Here is a 21,754-nt window from a genome sequence, read left to right as displayed (position 1 = left end):
GTCCTAGCCTGCCTTGCAGCTAGACGTGGCCACATCACTAAGTGCTAGCATTTGGTGTGAGCAGAAGTGTTGTGGGAGACTTCTGGAAGGCTCCTTAAATAGACTGACTCGGGCAGGAAGGTGCCCCTCTGCCCACCCCTCTCTCCTCCAGGGCAGCTGCCTGGAGCTGTCTTGGACATGAGCGAGGCGCTAAGGATGGCAGAGCAGAGAGACGGGAGGCCCTGAGCCCCTGTGGCCTGCCCCGGAATGTCTACCTGCAGGCATCTTTGCCAGGACAGAGTAAATCCTCACATGCCGAAGCCTTTGTCACTTTGAGTTTTCCTATTTCTTGAAGCCATATCCTGATCCTGATTTGGAAGCCCTGCCGCAGCACAGTCCAGGCACCTTCTGGATTATCTCCCAGAGCAGCGACCAATGTCATTTGTCCCTCTACTCTCTCTCACAACTGTTCTCTCTGGTTCCCTCCTCAGAGACCCCTTTTCAAAGTCCTACCATTCGGCTGTGTCTGATTATAACAATAGGAAAGGAAAAGAGAAATATATTAGTAAGTGGAAAATAAGGTTTGGAATGAATGATCTAAAACAAGGATTCTGAACCTTGCACAGGCTCTAAGCACCCTGGGACTCTGTTAACAACACACACCAACTGTTCTTGAAGCTTCTCCTGGGAGAAAGACCCACTGATCTCACCAGACTCTCCCAGGGGACCACAACTCAGGACACTTCTAAGATACACTATTTAAAGGATAAACAAATGGGGTCCATCCAGACAACGGAATATTATTCAACCATAAAAAGGAATGAAGTTCTGACACACACTGCAATGTGGATGAACCCGGAAAACATGCTCAGTGAAGGAGGCCAGACATGAAAGGCCACACGTTATATGATTCTATTTATATGAAATGTCCGGAACAAGCAAACCCACAGAGACGGAAGGCAGATCAGTGGTTGCCAGGGGCTGAGCAAGAGGCTGTGAAATGGCTGGATAGTGTCAAGCCTGGATGAAATCGCCAGTGCAGCACAGAGGCAGGTGGGCCCTCCGGCTTCACGTGGTCATCTGGCTTCCCCCAGCTTAGAGTGGTTATCAGGACCAGCTTGAGAGTCAGGGTGGAGCCACCAGCTCAACAGCAAGAAGGCACTTCTCAAGGGGTCAAGCAGGATGCCAAGAACAAGACCCACAATTACGAGATGCCAAGAAGCATGCAGATCAGGTGGCACAGAAGGGAGGAGGGAAACACAGGCCACACGACAGAGAAGGGGGCAAGAACTTGTGCTGGGTCTCATCTCATAGAGCTTGCCGTGGAACCAAGGTGTAGGCACGGAACCTGAGGGTGGCCAGCTCGCCTACCCTTCGTCCCTGAGCCAGATAAAGGGCCAAGGAATCACGACTCCAGGGACAAGGAGAGGAGCTTAGGAGGGGGTCCAGCAAGGAGCGGTGACAAATACTTAGAAGAGAAACTTCTGCTTTAAGTGCCTTCCAAAACCCAAACAGGAAAAAGCTTGGGTGTGGCAGGCCCTGTGAAGTGCCCTCGAACCTCAGAGCAGCAGATGAGGCCACAACTACAGTGGGAACCTGAGCATCCCCCGACACTGCCCACTCTGCCCGTGGCATGGTCTCGGTGAAAGAACAGAATGTGCCAGACCGTGGCTCCTGGCCTCGTCTCATCCCTCTCTCTTCGTTTCACCACACCACAGCCCCCCATCCTCTCTAGACGTCAGGGACGGTGTTCCCATTTGAGGAGACCTTTTTGAGACCAGCCAAAGTGGATGAAGGACCCGCTCTCACGGACTAACTTTCAGAAAGTCATGAAAGAATATGATACATAACAAAAAAAATGTAAAAGACAACATGGAGCCAAACCGCTAAAAATCATTCCCAAGTGCCACCCTGGAAGGTAGGGAGGGTGTCTGTGAAGACAACAGACACTAACAACAGCTTTGCACTCAACAGGATCCAGACCAGCATTTTTTTTTCAAATAAACTAGTGATCTGAGAAACAGTTCAGTGAAGGCTGAGCACAGGCAGCAAAAACACAGACACTGTGGTGACGACCCGAAAAAGAACAAACCATGGCTGAGGGGCCATGATGTGCCGAAGCCAGCAGAGAATCCGGTGTTAATGGTCACGTGGAGACTGAGGCCAACAAATAATAAGAGCATGAGAAAAAGGTCTCTGAGTCCGATCGAGGGACCGTCCCCCAGTGTGGACACTGACAGCGCCTCTCCGCGGGTCTCTAGAAACAGTGGTAATCTGACGTAAACAGACAACACTGTTGAAAAGTGTTGGACTCACCATTCTGTTTGTGTTTTTTCCCCATAAAGACACGAGGCTGGACTGGAGGCCCCTGGGCCCGAGGGACTGGAGTTGGGGCGACAAGCCCTTCTCCAAGGCAGTCCCCGGTTACATGTAGTAAACATTGAGACTGTGTCCCCTGCAAGGACTAGAAGGAGGGCACCCTGTGTGGTGGCCAGTGAAGGCTTTTTGAAGCAGGAAAGATACCTTGAAAAGACTCGTGAGAAACAAGAGCATTTTCTTGGCCAAAGAGAACCTCAGTGGGGCCATAACTCAGCAGAAAGAAGGCACTTCATGTGGGGTCTTGCTGTGAAGATGGGACTTGCTGCAAACGGCACACACTCAACTCTCAGGAGCTCCTTCTCACCTCTGTGAAAAGCGACAGAACCAGAGGCCACCCTGTGGCCGAGTGGTTAAGCTCATGTGCTCTGCTTTGGCGGCCCAGGGTTTCGCCAGTTTGAATGCTGGGTGTGGACATGGCACCACTCATCAAGCCATGCTGAGGTGGCGTCCCACATGCCACAACTAGAAGGACCCACAACTAAAAATGCACAACTATGTACCACGGGGCTTTGGGAGAAAAAGGAAAAAATAAAAAAATAAAAATAATAAAAATAATAATAAAAAAAGGACAGAACCAGATGGGAAATACAGCGAAGCAGCAGACACTCATTCTCCCAGAGGATAATCAGACAGCGCTCACGAGGAGACATAAAACATCCATTTGCATAGACTTAGTTATCTCAATTGTGTGAATTTATCTGAAGAAAGTACTTCTGAAGAGGAAAAGCGCTGTACGAATAAAGATGTCCACACCTGCATTATTTAAAAACACCAGAGTGACCTGCAAGTCCAAAAGGAGAGGTAAAATTTATTCATTTGTATAAGTCAACTCAAAGAAATAATATTTAAGGGGCCGGCCTGGTGGCACAGCAGTTAAGTTTGCACATTTTGCTTCGGCGGCCCAAGGTTTGCCGGTTTGGATCCTAGGTGTGGACCTACACACTGCTTGGCAAGCCATGCTGTGGCAGACGTCCCACGTATAAAGTAGAGGAAGACGTGCACAGATGTTAGCTCAGGGCCAGTCTTCCTCAGCAAAAAAAAAGAGGAAGATTGGCAGCAGATATTAGCTCAGGGTTAATCTTCCTCAAAAAAAAAAAAGAAAGAAAGAACATTTAATAAAAAACACAAGGAGAAATTCTACAGCAACAACAAAAGGTGGTCTGAAAATATTACACGTACAGAAGAGAAAGGTGAGGAGACAGTGAGGGATGGCGGAGAGAGAACGCGGGCCCTGCCCTGGCATCTTGGCTCCTCTGATTACCGCTTACCATCTGGGTGGGCTAGGCAAGGCCTCCACCACTGAGCTAGCATTCTCTCATCTGTCCGAGAGGGAACAGCACACGACGTGCTCAGCGTCAGGCACAGAGTAGGCCTGCGGTCAGGCGGCAGTGGGGGCGCGAAAGATCCAGGGAAGGATTTCTGGGTGCGCGGACTCGGGGCTTGGTCGTCTTGGAAGGTGCATAGGGTTAGGGAGGCCAACCAGGCAGGGGCGGCAGGAGTCAAGGCACAAAGGGAAGTGTAGGTAAGCAGGAGGGTGGCGATCCCATTCCCAGGAGCGGGGACAGGGCAGGGTGAAGGCATGTGGCAGGGTGGGGGTTGGGGGTTCAGGGAAGTGAGCGGTCCAGGCAGTCGTGCGCCTTGTGTGGATCGCCAACGCAAAGGGCAGGTTAGGAAGGGCAGGACCAGAGAGTGGACAACAGCAACGGTCTGGGACAGCACGGAGGGGGAACGGGCAGTGAAGACAGATCTGAAAAGCTCTGAGGTGGAACCAGCAAGACTGTGACTGGCAGGTGAGAGATGTCCACAAAGATTCGAAGGGCAACAGTCAGGGACAGTATTGGAAAACAACCATGAGAGCTCCTGTGCTGGCCGGCGGCTTTTTCTAGGGCAAGAACGGATTTCTCTAGGGCAGGGTTGGCAAGCCAAGGCCCGCAGGCCAAGCCCAGCGCACGGTCTCTTTTTGTAAACCAAGTTTTGTTGGAACACAGTCACATACATTCGTTTATGCACTGTCCACAATGAGCTAAGGCAGCAGAGCGAAGGAGTTTCAATAATGACTGCAAACCCCTGAAGCCAAACATATTTACCACCTAACCCTTTACAGAAGGAGACAGCTTGACCCATGCTCTCTGGGCCTTTCTAAGGTGGGAGGAGGAACCCCGGTCTGGGCGTGCTGACCGGAGGGAGAGCCCGTGAGGAGAGTCGGACAGGTCAGCCTGGGCGACACTGACGCGCTGGGGCCGAGACGCACCGACCCGGCCAGAGAACACAGGCAGGCAGGGCAGGAGGGAGGAGGGCCCACGTGGAGGGCTCACGGCAAAGGTTCAGAGCGGGAGTGACGCAACCACAGCGGTGAGTTATCCTGGACCAGAATCGGTATTATTTGAAGAGAAATGTCAGAAGTGAGTGAAGCCAATAGAAGCAAATGTCTGGAATGACCAATCTGTGCATGAAGCTGTAGAAATGAAGAGCAAGACTGAGCAGAAGGACACAGAAGACTGACTCTCTGACATGTGGAGACAGGAGGTGCCAATGTCTCGTCTCCCCTGAGGACAGAGGTGTTGATCAGAAAGGGTGTTCTGGGCGGCAAGTCAGAACCACACCTGGCGACGACCCAGACACACGCATTAAAGACAAGACGACACAAATCTGGATTCAAGTCAGACAACAGAGCCAGGGGAAAGCTAGCCCTCCAGCCCCAGTCGACGCACGCCAGGCCTGCCCAACTCACCCCAACGAGCCCTGACTTGGGAGAGAAGGACAAGCACTGGAGGGGTATGATTCTAGCCTGCCTGTGCCTGTGGCCCCAGCTCTCCTCATCAATTGTGGGGTCCTCCCTCCCAGTGGGGGACACAGGCCCAGAGTGAGCCAGGCACCCAGATGCCACAGGAAACACGCACAACCTGACCCACAGTGTACCACCAGCCAAAGCGCCACAAGGCAAGGAAATCCTGGGACACGTGGCTGGGTGGGAACAATGCCAGGGAGCTGTCCTTTGGGTTTGTGGAAACCACGCTCCCGACCAGAAGCCAACCGTGCCCAGGCCGTCCTGGAAGCGGAGCTGCGCACACTCACCGTTGTCAAAGTCAATGTACTTGGTGATCTTGTGCCACGTGCGGTAGTAGAAGTGGCGGACCTGCTCCTTGTTCTTCACCATGCTCGCAGGCTTGCCTTTCTTCTTGTACTTCAGAGCAATGTTGTTCTGAATCGCTTCAAAGTCTTTCCCGTGCTGGAAAACAAAGTCCACGGTAAAAGCACAGCCTCTGTACAACGCAGACACTTCCCAGGAAAGGGGAAAGGGGACGGGCTGCGGCTAAGCAAGTGTCCTTCACAGCTCTCATTTGTGCCTGAGCTTCAACCTCACTTCCGTAGAACCTGAGGTTTTAATTAGAATAACAATGAGAATAACAGATAAAGTAGCAACAGAAACTCAGGGAGAGACAGCATGTGGAGACCAAAGAGGGAAGGACAACCCAGAGCTTATCACTCAGGCAAACGGCTTCATCTCTGGAGTTGTTTAGAGACCACGAAACCAGAGAGCTCAGTGAAGACATTCATCGGAAGACAGAAAGTGACGATGGAGGAGCTTAGAGTGTTGTGTACCCGGCATCTCAAAATAAAACAAGACATCAACTATTCAGAAGCACCCTCACTGCTTCAACAGACAAAACATTCTATATTCGAACAGGGATAGCAAATATGAACATTTAGTAAGAGAAGCACACAGAATATGCTCTGAACACATCTGTGGGCCATCCTTTCATCACCTCCACGCAAAAGCTGAGCAAGTCTCAGATTTTCAGAACAGAATTTAGGTTCCCGAGAACACAGTCAGCATGTTCCAGGTGAGTCTGGAATATCTTGTGGTGCCAGAAAGTAAGGACGCACTCGAAGCATGACAGGAATGTGTTGAAAGGACACAGGAACCAACCTGAAGAGGCTCCCAGTGGCCAAATACAGAACAATTTGGGCAAGAAAATCGACAAAGATGTGAAGGATTATGACCCTCAGAAAAGCGTGAACATCCCCAGGTCCATACAGATAGAAACACATCAGAGAGGGAGAAGGGAGAGCTTTTCCTTGCACAGGATTTCCAATTAATAAGTGTAGAAATCCTAGGACCAGAGGATCATCACTGGGCAGAGATTACAGGAAGAGCTGTTTCAGGTAAGAAGCTGTAATGGGAGGACGGCCTGGTGGTGTAGTGGTTAAGTTTGCATGCTCCGCTTCAGCAGCCTGGGATTCATGGGTTTGGATCCTGGGCATGGGCCTACACACTGCTCATCAAGCCACACTGTGGCAGCATCCCACATACAAAACAGAAGACTGGCACTGATGTTGGCTCAGCGACAATCTTCCTCGGGTACAAAGAGAAAGATTGGCAAGAGACGTTAGCTCAGGGCCACTCCTCCTAACCAAAAAAAACAAAAAAAAGCTGCAGTGGTTGCCAAAATTAGTGTGAGAAAGAATGATGAGAGACAGGGTTTTACATAATTTCAAAGTAAAAACAATGACTGGACAGTGGAGAGCCTGACTGATACCACCTGAACACACGGATCATGGTTCACATCCCCAGGCCTGAGACAGATCGCACCCTGTGCTCTGGACAGATGCAAGGAGGCCAGCACAACACTCCTGTGGTATTCTCGACAAAAATGCCAACTCTATATTTAATCATGAGGAAAGCTCAGATAAGCCCAAACTGAGGGGCATTCCACAAACTAACAGCCTGGGAGCCTTCAAAAGCATCAGGGTCATGAGAGATGGGGAAAAAGGGAGAAACTGAGAACCAGGCCCAGGTCAGAGGACTCAGGAGTCCTGACAACTGAATGCAGCTGGGATTCTGATTCAGAAAAGGATACCTGTGAGAATACCGGCTAGACCGGAGCCAAGCCTGCGATGGTAGATGGTGTGGTCTCCACGTTGAGCCCCTCATTCTGCTGGTCACGCTTGATGTGTGAACATCGGGGAAGCAGGGTGAAGGGCATGTGGAGTCCTCTGTACTCTTTCTGCAACTTTTTCCAAATTTAAAGTTGTTTCAAAATGAAAAGTTAAAAAATAAAAAAAACCTGAAAGAAGTAAAGCTCATTCACTGTTTAAAAAGGAAGCGACAGCAGGTGAAACATAAGAAGGCAAAGCTGTGTGGGGGCGCCTTCCTCCAGGATCCGGCTTGGGTGCCTCCCGCACGAGGCCTCCCGCAGCTCCCGCCAGACGCAGGACGGGGACAAGGGCAGACAGCCTCGAGATCTCACAACTCGCTCTGCAGCGGGTCACAGGCCAGCATGGCGGCCTGGCTCGTCAGGTTGGGAAGAGCACCTGGGGTCTGTGACTCCTGACCCCATGTCCTAAAACGCTGCTGCCTCTCAAGTCTCGTGTTTGTCACATACACTTTCTGACAGTCTGACGGTCCTTGTCATGTGCCTGTTACACTTCCCTGATTAGGTGGTCAGCCCGTTAGGGGCACTTCTTTGCACTTCTAGCACGACTAGAGTGTTCCAAACTTAGATGAGGACTTCAGCAATTACCAAGCTAGTGAAAAACAAGCACAGGATGCTGGCCGTGTGGCTGTAAGGTAGGAATCAAGAATTGTATGGCAAAAGCAAACACAGACAGATGGACAGACATAAGAAGGGAAAATGAAAAGGCTTTGTGAAGAACCGCCATTGAAATGGAGTAAGAGGATGTCAAAGATGACATTGGTCCAGGCGTCTGCCCTGCTGGCCTTCCCACCCAGGTGCTTTCTGTCATGAGGGCCACGCCCTACAGCCCTGCCTGGGTGATGGGAAGAACACTCTTGCCTCTGGGAGTGTCTGAAGCAGGAGAGAATGAGCACAGACATGTCACCCCCACTGCACAGGGTGACAGACCGAAGCCCAATGACATTGTCAGAGTCCCTACATCCAGTCAGGCTTCGGCAAGCCCCTCCCTGTCCCTCCCAGTTATGAGAGCTGCTCAATCTCCTTGTCCCTCTCTGCTGCTCTGAGCTGGGTCTATCAGTTGAAGCACAGCTAAGTCAGACTTGTGTGCATCAAAAAGGCAGAGGCAACCTGGACAAACATGACAGAAGCAACACTCGGCTGGGCACAGGTCTGCGCTGAGCCCTGCCCCACAGCGTGCAATGTTCACGGTCATGCATGCCCCAGCGGAGCAGTCACACATCAGGACCCCGTCAGAGTCCAGAGTTATGGTCAGACACACAAAATGACAGACATAAAGCTATGCGCTCATACTCGCTCTCGCGCTCTCTCTCTCTCTCATACACACACACCAACACACTACTTGGGATACACAGTACCAACAGTGGAAAGCATTAAGTGATCAGAAAAGCCAACTATTAACTATCATTATTAATCAAGAATTTCAGAAAACCTCAAAACAGACACCTACGTGGTAGAAAAATTAACACCAGAAGGCTAGCCTAACGAGAAGGGACGAACTACTCACCTGGAGAGAGGGGGGCAGGTCACTAATGGGGGATTCCTCCCCACGACGTTTAATGGACAACCACATCTCCCATCCACTTTCCACAGCCCAGGAGCCAGAGTGCCTGCAGAGCCCACGTTCTCCCCAAGGAGGAAAGGCGACAGGAAAGCAGTAACTGTTTCAGGTACAGATCAGCAATGGTTGCTGATCCTAAGAACATTCCAGGGATCCTAAGTCTCCTCTGCCTAACAAACAGCTTAGAGAGGACATGACTAGGGGACAACCTACACAGGAACAGACCCCATGCTTCATTCGAAAACTGTCAAGGGAAGAAAGAGAACACATGTGAATGTGTTTGAATGACTGCGCCGACTGGAACAAGCCACCAGTGCACACTTCATTCTCTCCTTGGACAGCTCAGTCTAACGGCACCGACACATGGGCCTCCTCCAACCAGGACAGCAGAACCGAACCGCCAGGCCAGGGAAGGGAGGAGGCCAGACACAGGAATATTCTGAATCGGCATTGAGTTCTAGTTCCTACCTACATTTAGGTGTCTTCTTTTCTGATCTCTCTATGAAGACTTCACGGTTTCAATTCTAAAGCCTGCTTCCTTTACGAGTCTTGTTTTGCAAGCTTGGCAAAACTTTTTTATCACTCCATTACTTCACCGTTAAAAGAATAAGGCTCATTGACTGTGTAACCTTCTTTAGATACTATATCCCGAAGAAGTAGTCTAAAATACAGAATGTGCACAAAGATGTTCAGTGTAGTGTTATTTATAACAGAATCTGGAAGGAACCATACCAATCAACAATACAAAAATGGTTAAGTGGAGCAAGGATTGGCCAGAGGGTAAACACTTAGATGTTGTGGGCCACTCAGTATCTGCTGAGTTGCGCAACTCTGCCACTGTCGTCAAAACCAGCCAGAGACCATACACAAATGAACAGGCATGGCTGTGTTCCAATAAAACTTTATTTATAAAGACAGGCAGAGAGCATGCAGGCCACAGGTGTCTGCACGTGAAGTAGAATAGTGATAGGCATTAAAAAAATAGCAGACCTATAAAACACCATGAAGAACGCATTTAACATTAATTTTAAAAAAGTATGTTCACTATAATCACCAAGACTTAAAAAAACGAAACATGTAAGTGAAAATGGCTAGCAGGGAGCGTGGCCATTTCTTTGGGCTTCGGGATCGGGGGCAGCTCCTCTCTATTTTTAGGACTTGTCTAGGTCAGCTGCGACGGCTCTCAGGGTTGAGCTGGCTGCCTGACTGATGTGGCAAGTGTCCCCTTGCCCCTCCCCCTCAGGGAACATCCTCCAGAACGGGCCCACTTAGCTGCAAGGAGAGGCCAGGGAGAAGGGTAGCACTCTTCAGTCAAGAATATGTTTGAGGGGCCAGCCCTGTGGCCGAGTGGTTGGGTTCGCGTGCTCTGCTTTGGTGGCCCAGGGTTTTGCCGGTTCAAGTCCTGGGCGCGGACCTGGCACCGCTCATCGGGCTGTGCTGAGGTGGCATCCCACATACCACAACTAGAAGGACCCACAACCAAAATATATACAACTATGTCCTGGGGGGCTTTGGGGAGAAGAAGGAAAAATAAAAATCTTTTAAAAAGAAAAAAGAATATGTTTCAGAGACAACGCGCAAAATCTTAGAAAAGACGAGAAGCATACCAAGAGGCTTCCTAACAGCCACCTCACTAGTAAGAGCCTTTCAGGTCACAATGAGGCGACGGAGAGCCAAGGTCAGAGGGCGAGGCCTGGCTCTGGGGACCCACACCTGCCACAGCCGCTGAGGGGCTCCCCACTGGAGCTGCTGGTCTAGACCTAGGCGCTGCGTGGTGAGAAAGGCAAAGGGAAGCTGAGAGAGCCACACAACACGGGAGGAGGCCAGGGCTCAGGCGCCTGTTCTGGCTCCATGACTCACCTCGTACAGCCCCTCGAAGAAAGTATTCTTGTCCTCGGTGCTCCACGACTCCCACTGCCGCCGCACCTTCTTGCCCTCTTCCTTCTCAGCGCCTGAAGACCCTAAGTTCCGGGAGGAGGAGCGAGAGCCCCCTGCAGGGGTGGCGGGGGCAACTCCAGAGCCATTTCCAGACGACGATCCACCCCCGTCGGCTCCTTGGAGAGAGAGAATTATACAGTGATCTGTTCCAGAAAGCTAGAGAGGCACGGGAAAGCCCCAGCACCCCAAGGGGCCCCTCCACGCTGCTAAACCGCTGATGCCATAGCGGGACAGCACCTGGGACCAACCGTGCCCAGTGGGGCTGCCCAGGAACGACATCATCCTGGCCTGACCTTCTGACTCTTTCAAACGTTTTCACAGCGAGGAAAAGGAGAAAGAGCATTGACATGGAGGCCCTGACAGAGCAAGTGATAATGTCCACATAGGAGGCCACAGCTCTCTTCCCCTCTGTGAACAGACACCGTCCATCACAATTCAAAGCATCTCTCTTCTTCAAACAAAGTTTTGGCTGAAATAATCCTATCTTTTCAAATAAATTGAAATTCAAACCCAAAAAAACATTCAGACGTGTGTAAGACAATATCTTCTTTTAGATATAATCAATGCTTCAGAATATGAATCATTTGATATTTGATGCCCAAGAATCTTTAAAAAGATTAAAACTTTTTCTTGACCAATTTCCACTAACAAAACCTGGTGTTCTGAGAGGGGCCCGACAACCTCACAAATGCCACTGAAGCATCAGTTCCTGATCTCACGGTGAGGCCCCAGGAGCCCCGGCAAAGGGGAAGCACGAGGAAGTGCAGCCGGGTCAGGCCGAGCTTCGGGCAGGAGAGCGGAGGCCATAAATGAGAAGTAAAGGTCACAAATAAAAACCTTTATGGCCTAACCCAAGCCTCCACCCATTCAGCTCCCTCCTCTCGGAGAAACGGACTCCCAGCACGTCCCTGCCGTAACTAGCACTCTCTTCTCGGAAGCGCAGGACCATCAAGTGATGAGAAATCTTCAAACTCTGAACAATGAGGGTTAAAATAAGATCATACAAATAAAACTGCTTTAAAGAAAAACAGCCAAATACATGCAGATTATTGATAGGACGCTTTCCTCCTGAGACAATCATCGAGATCCACATCCACTTCCTGGGCAACCGGTGGGGGCCTCCCTGGGCATCCACGTGCAGACTGGGGCTCGGGGCCACGTTTCCCTCGGCCCCTCAATGGAGTCCGCCTCCAAAGAGGGGAGGGAAGATGAGGAGGTTCACAGAAAATCACAAGAAATGAAAGAAATGCAACAGTGAGAGTCCATTAACCCATATTTGCTTGCAAAGACTATCCTTAGAAAAAACACAAGACACTGGTGCAGGGGCTGCCTGGGGACAGGGAAAGGCAGAGTCACTCTCTTGTTACACCTTGCTGTACCTTTCAATCTGTATGCCATGGATCTGTGTTATTACGCCAAAATAAGGAGTACCTGAAAACAGCTAATCTCATCAGTCAGCTATCAGAAACAGAATGTGTTCTCACACGTGCAGAAGAAATTACTCAGCTCCTGGAAGGGGTTTGACTCTCTCGTGTAGAAAAGCATATTAGGTTAGCAACAGGCTAACTTCATAAGGAAACACGCTCAGGTATCATAAATAATTGCTGGTCAGAGCTCTACTGTCCAATTTGACAGCCACTAACCACACGAGGCTATTTAATTTAAATACTGATTAATTTAAGTAAAACAAAAAAACCAATTCCTCAGTCACACCAGCCACATTTCTAGTAGTCAACGTCCACATGTGGCTGGTGACTACTGTGCTGGACAGCACAGAACATTCCCATCACACAGAAAGTGCCACCGGCCGCTGCTGTATCTGAATGTTCAACATTCACAGTCCTAAATACACGGTCACAGAAGCAATCGCAAAATGTTTCACGTCCCTGCCTACTTTCCAGCTGCTCCCTTCCCATCCCACAGACACAACAGAAATGTAACTCGGGTATCTCTGTGCTACAGAACGGGCTAAGGATGGACTCAACACATGGTCTGACTCTGTCCATACCTGACCAAACCAAACCCAAAACGTGACCTCATTCATGAACCTAGCACTTCCCAAGACGTTGTTCAACAGGTGTGGCAACTTCAGAGCACATTTCCAGGGATAATCAGTTTCATTCTATTTCTAGCAGGTCAGAGATACTTTCGTTGCGAACTGAAGACCAGGCTACAAGTGCCATTTAAAAACACCACTCTTGGGGTCAGCCCTGTGACACAGCAGTTAAGTTCACACGTTCCATTTCTCAGCAGCCCCGGGTTCACCGGTTCGGATCCCAGGTGCGGACATGGCACCACTTGGCAAAAGCCATGCTGTGGTAGGTGTCTCATGTATTTAGAGGAAGATGGCCATGGATGTTAGCTCAGGGCCAGTCTTCCTCAGCAAAAAGAGGAAGATTGGAAGTAGTTAGCACAGAGCTAATCTTCCTCAAAAAAAAAAAAAAAAACAAGAAACACATAAAACACCACTCTTAAATACAAGAAGTTCTGGTTGATTTGGAGCCCGCAGGTCCTCGCAGGTCCTCACACGTAGTCACATGAGGAAGGGCCGCCTGTCCACCTCTGCACCACCCACAACAAAGGATCTGAGAGTCATTTGCAACTTCTGACAATACACTCACTAAACTTTTTTCCAACACAATGGCAACTTGCTAATGAGCCCTACAATCACAACTCAGATTTCCCTTTGTCAGCCCCCCAAAGTAACAGGCATACATTTTTTAAAATTCTATACTGCAGATGTCTTGCTGGTTTTCATGAGATTTCACTGGATCACAGCACTGGTCGTGACCCAAAACAAAGAGAACGAACAGAATGGAAAGGAAAACAGAATGGAAGTGTTTCTGACCTGGAAGCAACCTCAGGGGCAAGCTCAGGATAAACCAAACCAGTGGATGCGAAAGAAGGTAGAACAGTGAAAGTGGCTCTGCCGAGTGCGCGAGGCAGCAGACCACCCCTCACAGCAGGAAGCCCCTCTCCCCGGCCAGAGGTCAGCTGCAGAGACGCCTGGCTGTCCTTCTGATGGTTTAAAAATGATACATCCTCAGTAGAGAAAAATAAAGCAATATGAATGTTCCAAAAGACAACAAATCACTTCCAAGTAACCATTTCTAACATCTGGCACCCAGCATTCCAGACCTTAAATGCTTGTAAAGAGTAAAGTAGAACCACAAAACTTCAGGGTGGAAAGAGAACATGGTATCTGGTCCATCCCCAAATTCGGCTGAGAAAAGGGCTTCACGGCTTCACCTCAGGTTCACTCAATGACTCCAGCTCAAGAACAAGAAGCGGCACCAAAGACACTCTGGGACACCTGGGCGAGGCTGCTGTGAGCGCAGAAAAATTGAGATGAAAACAGTGATGAGTGAAGGCAGAAGAGGAGCAAGCAAGGAACACCGAAGTAGAAAGGCAGGAGGTGGAAAGAGAAGCCAATTTTGAACAAGATCGGGTGGGAGTGGGTGCGAGAAGCCCAGCAAAACCAGAGGGCCGAAGTCGACGCTCCATCTGCGACTGTATTTCTGAGGCCACAAAGAGGGTTACCAGGAGTTTGTGTGATGAGAAGTCGGTATCCAAGAAACCTGAAGGGAAAGGATGAACAAGAATAGGATCCCAACAGTGAGCTCTTTGAAAGGAAGAACAGTGTCTTACTTTTCCGTGCCCAAGGCTGGCACCAGGCCTCACGCACAGCAGATGCTCAATGGGAGCTCGGGAACCAATGGAGCACAGATAAGCGGCCTCTGCGGTGCTCGCTCTGCCCCTGCCCACCCAGGCTGCTGGGACCCTGTGCCTCCAAAATGGAGCCCACTCTTCCCTCTCAACCCCCTCAGGGCCACAATCCTCCAGCTGCCCACTGCCACCTGGCTTCTCCCCTTTCCCATTTCTGCTGCCACTTTCCCAGGCCACTTCCGGGTGACATAATCTTAACAGCCTCCTTTCTGGTCTTCCAAACCACCAACCCCAGCCACAGCCCACGTTCCAGTGCACGTGAGGGACACAGCTGTGTAGCTTCGATCTGCCTTCCCGTGACGCTCGTCCACTCCAGCTCCAGACAAGCCAAGCTGCCTGCCTCCCTCCTCTTCACACTCCCCTCCCACCGTACACGCCCCCTCACACCACTTGAAGAGGAGGAAATTATCTTGGTCTTCCAACTGGGGAAGCTGAGGCACAGGTGGAGTAGCTTGCCTGCCACCCCACACAGGTGATTGTGCCCAAGGGCCTGGCAGCAATCTAAAAACACCAAAGCCCCAAGGTCACCAGGCAACAGGAACCAAGCCAGAGCCCAAGCCTCTCATTGCAAACCTGGGCATCCTCCTCTCGGGCCACACGACATCACAGTGGCTGCTGCCCATGTCGCGGCTGCTTCTGTATTCATGCAGAGAACTCCAAGAGTCAAAGGGTTTCAGGGTAGAGGAAACTGGACCTCGACAGCCCTCCCTCAGCCTGGGACAGATAAGAAATCGAGAGGTTTGACGATCTGCTCAAGACCACATGGCTCGTAAGTGGTGGAGTCAGGGCTCTGGAGGACACCTGCCTCGAAAACCAAAACCACGTGACTTAGCTTAGGGAAGACAGAGAAGAGCTAATGAGCCTGCCACGTCACATACCAGCTTGGTCCTGGAGTCTCCTCTGGGGTTCCTTCCAAGGCTTAGGAACATCAAAATCTCAAGAGTGACAGAAGACCACCCAGACGCAAGGTGTTCCATAACATGCCGGGATGAGACGACACGCGAGCCGCGCCCGCCCCTCATCCATTCTCAGTTAGAGAGACAGTTCAAGTCCAGCTAATCCAAGTGGGTCCCCAGGCACACGTGCCTCCAAGCCTGGCAGAGGACGCTTCTTCGTCACCTGCAGCCATGACAGGAGAGGGCAGGGACCTTTCAGAGGCCGAGGATGGCACACACTGCTCCGTTCCAACACATCCACGTCAGGTCACAATATGCACGGCTGAGACAGGAGGCAAAATGCCAAGGTCTCCCGTAGGGTGCATCTGTAACACACGCCGCCCACATCAGACGCTCGAGTAGCCAGGTTTGCTTTTAGACTCCAGACGTGACTGAGGGGACACCCTCTCTACAAAGGCCACACAGAAGACATCAAGCAAGCCAATCTCCAGTAAATGTCACCTCAACGGATGAATCTAAACACCTCTCTCTGGGCTGCCCCTGTCGTCGGTCACACACGCTGCTGCCCCACTCATCTTCGGAAAGCTGCTCGAATCCTCATGGCAGGTGTTTGAGGAGGGTCCCTCCCAACCACTCGTCCTTCCGTCAGTCTCTGAAGAGCCTATCCAGACACTCCAGCCATGCTGTGAGAGCCCCATCCAGGGTCCTCGGCCTCCGTGACATCCTCTCCTATGATCTTAAGATGACCTGGAACCTCGTGGTCCCGGGGCAGGACCCAGTCATCTCTGCATCCTGGGTGTCACCCATAGTGTCTCCGGTCCTTGGCAATCCAGAAGGCTCAGTGTCCTCAACACTGACCAGGGCTGGCCTCCCTAGAAGACTCTCCCTGCTCCTTCCACAACGTTTGAGAAAAACACAACTAAAACCCCATTGTTTCTATTAAAACATGTGTCCTCGTCACCAATAATGTGAAGATTTTCTAATGGTTTTCTGTGGGTAATTCTTGATACCCCATCCAAACCACAAACACCTGGGAATGTCTTCCAGTTTTGGCACTTCTCACACTGTTCTTCAGGGCTAAGAACATTGCAGTTACTTAACGTGATAAAACGCTTCTGCGCACCACCATCCATGACAAAGCTAAATTTTACATTTGTGACTCTGCTATCAGAAATCTTTCCTGTTATCTTTATATCTTCATATAATCCAAAACAAGACACAATGTACTACATGGAATGAAAATCCTAAAGTATACTTGGTTGGCAAAAGACAATTCCAGAAAGACAGACACTACAGAAACGCTATTAGTTTTGACATTAAAAGTCAGTGAGGTAATTTGAAAAACAGCTCAGCCTTCAAACTGATATTCAAATATTACCTTGTCTACTCATCTATACTATCTACCCAAATGCAATTTGTACAATCCTCAAGTTAATGTACCAAGGACCTGCGGTTTACAGACATTTTCCTCTCCGTCCTGCACAGCTCCTTTGTGACCTGTCTTTGAAGTGGGCTGGGCCACAGGTCTCCTGACCTACCATGCACAGGGGGTCTGTGTCACACAACGGGCCCATGTGTCCAGGTTATTGTGTCTTCTGCCATATGCATCACACGGGGTGTGTCGCTGTGCGCCCGCCAGAGTCACGGAACATCCTGTCCCCCTCCTCCTCTTCTTCCAATGAAGCCAAAGGGCTCCTGGAAAAGCTTGGCATCCCGCCCAGGAGGCCACGGTAGGCTCCAAGTAGTGGTCGTTGCCCTGGACTTTATTAAATATCATTTACTGAGATCAGACTGTGCAGAAGAACCACAGTGCTCCGGCCTCAGTGGCCTTGTGATCATCTGGTGTGTCCCCCTCCCCCGAGAGTATGAAAGGTAGGGACTTCATAGCATTCGTGGCCATGCTCAACCAGCTACCAAGGGACTGATCCAAGTGCCTGAGGAAGGGAGAACGACAGCGCCCACAGAGCAGGTGGAGCCATGCCAGGCGCTACACAGTTCCGTACCCGGGTGGAGGAGCACACACTCCGGCCACTTGCTGCCCGGTGCTCACCGAGAGGCAAGCGCTGAGCAGAGCCCACCAGATATAGAATTATCCTGAGTTCAGGCTATCTACCTTCCAGGGTGCTCTCTTGAGAACACACAGGACCCAAGTCCATTCCACACATCCCTAAATGTTAAGGTAAGCACAGCTTCAGACAGTTTCTCATCCAATCCATTTTGAGTAAAGAACCTAAAGTTCCAGCATGTCGAGTGACTTTCTCTTTGCCCCACAGCTGAACCCGCCACTCAGTGGCTCTGGGGGGAGAAGCCAGGTCTCCCGACTGTGCTAGTTCAACCTTCTTTCCAATATGGTTCCAGTGCCCCAGAGGTTCACCACATCAGGGTGAGGTATTTCATAAGATGTCTCTTGTAAAAACATCTAGAAGCTACAGGCAGCCCACAGATTATGCAAAATATAAATAAGTTCTGCACGGTGATTTACTGATTCCTAAGCACAAGCACAGAAAAGCCAGGCGACACAGCCCAGTTGTGGAGACAGCCCATTTTTTGATTAACTCCCCCCATTTCAGATGGATGAAAGTTGGGGGGGAGGGGCCTTGATGGAAACAGGAGGTGTGACTGCCGCCACCTCGGGCATCCCCTCGGCCCAACCACCCTGACAGGGCAGCAGCATGGGGGCATTCCTGGGGCCTCTACCCTCCTACCCGCAACGGGGCCTCCCCCTGCCCGTCCCCCTGTTCAGATTTAGCCTATGGCTCCCCAACCTCGCAGCCAGGCATGACTTCCCTAAGAGAGGCACTGGAAGCCATTAACCACAGAGGGCAGGGCTCTGCTGTGTTACTGACCACGGTGAGGCAGGCACTGGCATTATCCCCGTTCACAGACAGAGAAATTGAGATGCACTAGTTTGCCCAGAATCACCCAGATCACAAACTGGCCAAACGGGAAAGCACATCGGGGGCTCTGTGTCCTGGCACGTGTTCTCAGATACGCATTCTGGGTTTCAGTCTCAAATGTGTCCTCGGGTCACCTGGGTGACATGGGGAGCTGGAGGAACACTTGTTTTGGCATCAAGCACATCCACTGGTTTCTGGCCTGCAGCTTACCTTCTCTTTAGGTCGAGCACATTATTTAAACAACAAACTTCAATTGCTGCAGCCATTTAAAAACAAAATAACAGAGATACAAGATGCCTGGCACATGGGCACTAAATCTTAGCTACCTTCTCCTTATCAATTCAAGAAGAATTTAGTTCACAATTGTACTAGAAAAAAAGTCACTTCTCACTGAAGCCGACAAAAGAGTCTATTCTTATGAAGAAAGAAAACAGTTGTGTGGAGAGAAGCAAAACAAGGAGGACTTCCTTTTCTCCACAAGTCTCCTCCAAATTCACTGCCAGGTTCTCACGCCCCTGAAGACTGAAACTGCCAGAGCGGTAAGTGATCGACCAAAGGAACCTCCAGCGACAGGTTGTGATTATTCCTTCAGCGTCACAGAAATCATGTTTCCTGAAGCAAAAAACCAAAAGATGCCAGCACTGTTCATTTCCTTACTGATCCGCGCTCACCACCCCAGATAAAGATTTCCAGTCTGTAAGACAAATGCCCCTCTAAGAATTAGTTATGAAGGTGAGCAGGCAGTTGTCACAATGTGACCTTCTTTGCTGGTTGCTGGGAGCAGAGGTCGCCCTAAGGCATGAGGAGGGGGTGTCCTGGGCATGGGTGGGCCAGTGCATCCAAAGGATCCAGGGAGCCCATGCGCAGAGCACGGCCAAGAGGAGGCCTCACCAAGACGCTCACGGCCCTACGCTGGCCAAGAAGTTCTGTGAAGCAGGTGAGACATGCTTTCTACCCCTCTCCTAAAAGCCACCATTACGGTTTAGCTTAACTATCTAGTTAGAGAGATCTCTGCCTGCTAATACAGGAAAATGCCTAAGTCCTAAAAAGCACAAATTCTAACAAATGTCCATTTTACTAACGGAAAGTTGATTGCTGCTCCAAGCCACACACTGGCACAGGAACCAGGAACGGCAGCGTCAGTGATCTGATGCGAGGCCACTCCCGGAAACCTTTGCCACGGAGCAAGCCACGCAGCCACGGAAGCAAAGGAAACTTCCCCTCGTCGCCTGACTGCCAAAAGTCCAACCCAACACTCAAGTTAATTTTAGCATCACTTCACCTTACATACAGGTGGCCGTTTACAGGTGACAGAGTGCATGCACGCCAGCACCTGTCTCATCTTTGCAGCCACAGTTCCAGAGTAGAGCAGTCCTGCTGTTCCTAGTTCCACAGGTGAACATGCCTCTCTGACGGAAAAGCAGATTCAAAAGATCAAGCAAGCCAACTGACATCAGAGGCCCAGAGTGATGAGGCTGTGAACTCTGACTGGACTCCAGATCCAGGGATTCTGAAGCCACAAATGAACCCTCGAAGGCATTCCAGGAGCTTACAGGTGATAAGTGAGTCACATATGTAAATAGGAATGAAAAACTATTTTTTACAAAACAAATGAAGCCAGTAAAACAAATTAATGTTTTCCTAATCGATCAGCAACAATCACATCCAAAATAAATTTATATGAGGCAAGTTTTAGTTTCTGAAATATACTAAATTACCTTATACTTACATTTTTAAGTAAGTATACTTACATGAAAAGTCTTTACTAAAAAATGAGTAAGGCCAAGACTTCAGAGGCCAGACATCCTCAGTTGAGAACGAGGCACAAGAAGCAAGTTTAACGGTACACATTTGGCACAGATCTCCAAAATGGATTCTCCATTAGCTTCTGAAACATTTCCTTTTTAAAATTACCAGGATCATCTAATAAACTTAGATGACCATTTCCCAAGGAACTAAGTGAAAGTTTTTTTTCATGTGAAACTCACTGGAAATTGATGTTCTGTTTGCTATCTACAAAACTGCTACAAAGTTGGCCTAAAACAAAAAGGATGTAAGAGCAACTCACTGTACAATCAAGAAAAAGCAGAATGCTGAAACATAAACAGATAAACTCAGGCAACAATGGCCACCGGCAATCAGGAACAAAACTGACATGTGGTTTTATTATTGTGGCAGGGACCCTCGCGGAGCTGGAATCTTCTCAGTCACCTCAGGATACCAGGACAAACACTGCAGGTGGTTGCTCATTTATATCAGGCCACAGATGTTCTCACTACCTGCTACCCCAGGGGAGAGCCTTTCCATGGCACCCAAGGAAACCTTGGTTGAAACTCACAGGGCCACATCTTGATGCCCTTCACACTTGGGAGCCTAGAAGACTTGAAGGAGAGGGCAAGGAGCCCAAGTCAGATCCTGCGATCATTCATTCTCGACTTCTTATCAAGCTTCCCCCCAATGGGTTCCGAAAGCCCATTCCTTTGTTGTGTTTCCACCACCTGATGTCGGGGAGAGAGATACAGCAGGTGTTTACTCTCTCCATCTCTAAACTATTGTCTGCTGTCTAGAAGAGCCTACCATATAAATCATCGACGATCCTTGGGAGGAAAAAGCCAGCCTTCAGGAATCTATTGTACTTGCCCAAGGAAAGGAAACTTACTGCCTCTTAACATAGTTTAAATATAGAAATAAACTACCTCTTTGGAGGAGAAAAGGGGCACGACCCCTCCAAAGTGGCCCCCACAGTGAGTACTGGACAAATGCGAGAGGGGGAGCTGGGGGCGAGGCGGGCAGGGCAGGGTCCCTCTCCACCCCCGGGGGAGCACAGGGGCACACCCTGGACGGGGCTGGGGTCCCGTACCTTTGCCGCGGGGCCCCGAGCTGCCGGCGCTGCTGCTCCCCCCGGCGCAGGACGAGTCCTTCCTGAGCCTCTTGCTCTGCGGCCTCACGCTGGACCTGAGGAAGTGGTGCTGGTCCTGGGGGCAGGCGGGCGGCGGGGACGGGGCCTGCGGGCCGCCCGAGGGGGCCGGGGGCCCGTCGCCGCCGTCCCGGGGGGTCTTGCCGTCCCTCTTTGTGCCGCCGCTCTCCTCGGCCGCGTCCCCGCCGCCGGCGCCCTCTCCTTCCAGCGCGTCCTCATCGGCCGACCTCTTGCCCAGCCTCTTGAGCCCTTCCTCCCCGCTGCCGCCGTCTCCCAACTTCACTGTCATCCTGGCGGGGAGGGGGGCGAGGGGACCCTCGTGAGGCCCGCGGCCCGGCAGCCTGCCGGAGAAGTTTAGCCGCCCCGATTCCCTCTCAACATGGCCGCCGTTGTTTGTTCCAGATCCCCTCCCGGCGGCCCGCCCGCCCGCCCGCCCGAGCCCCAGCCCGACCGGGGCCCGAGCCCGCCGCCCCGCCCGACCCCGGCCCGGACCCCCGCGCGCCCGCCCGCTGCCCAGGAAACGG

General features: G+C 50.8%; 1 protein-coding gene across 3 annotated transcripts in view; it reads right to left on the bottom strand.

Annotated features, from left to right (window-relative positions):
• CRAMP1 (cramped chromatin regulator homolog 1) overlaps window positions 1-21,754 on the bottom strand; it is a 64,896-nt gene that overhangs the window by 40,631 nt on the left and 2,511 nt on the right. For all 3 annotated transcript variants that reach the window (XM_046665984.1, XM_046665985.1, XM_046665983.1), the window contains exons 2-4: window positions 21,174-21,520; window positions 10,717-10,910; window positions 5,434-5,587 (exon numbers count right to left, since the gene is read on the bottom strand). In XM_046665984.1, the coding sequence (XP_046521940.1) occupies window positions 5,434-5,587; window positions 10,717-10,910; window positions 21,174-21,519 (694 nt within the window). In that variant the 5' untranslated portion in view covers window position 21,520. The remainder of the gene's footprint in view (window positions 1-5,433; window positions 5,588-10,716; window positions 10,911-21,173; window positions 21,521-21,754) is intronic.

This window comes from Equus quagga, chromosome 7, assembly GCF_021613505.1.
Source record: "Equus quagga isolate Etosha38 chromosome 7, UCLA_HA_Equagga_1.0, whole genome shotgun sequence".
NCBI lineage: Eukaryota > Metazoa > Chordata > Mammalia > Perissodactyla > Equidae > Equus > Equus quagga.
Note: the sequence above shows the minus strand (reverse complement) of the source record. Positions and strands in the feature narration are given on the sequence as shown.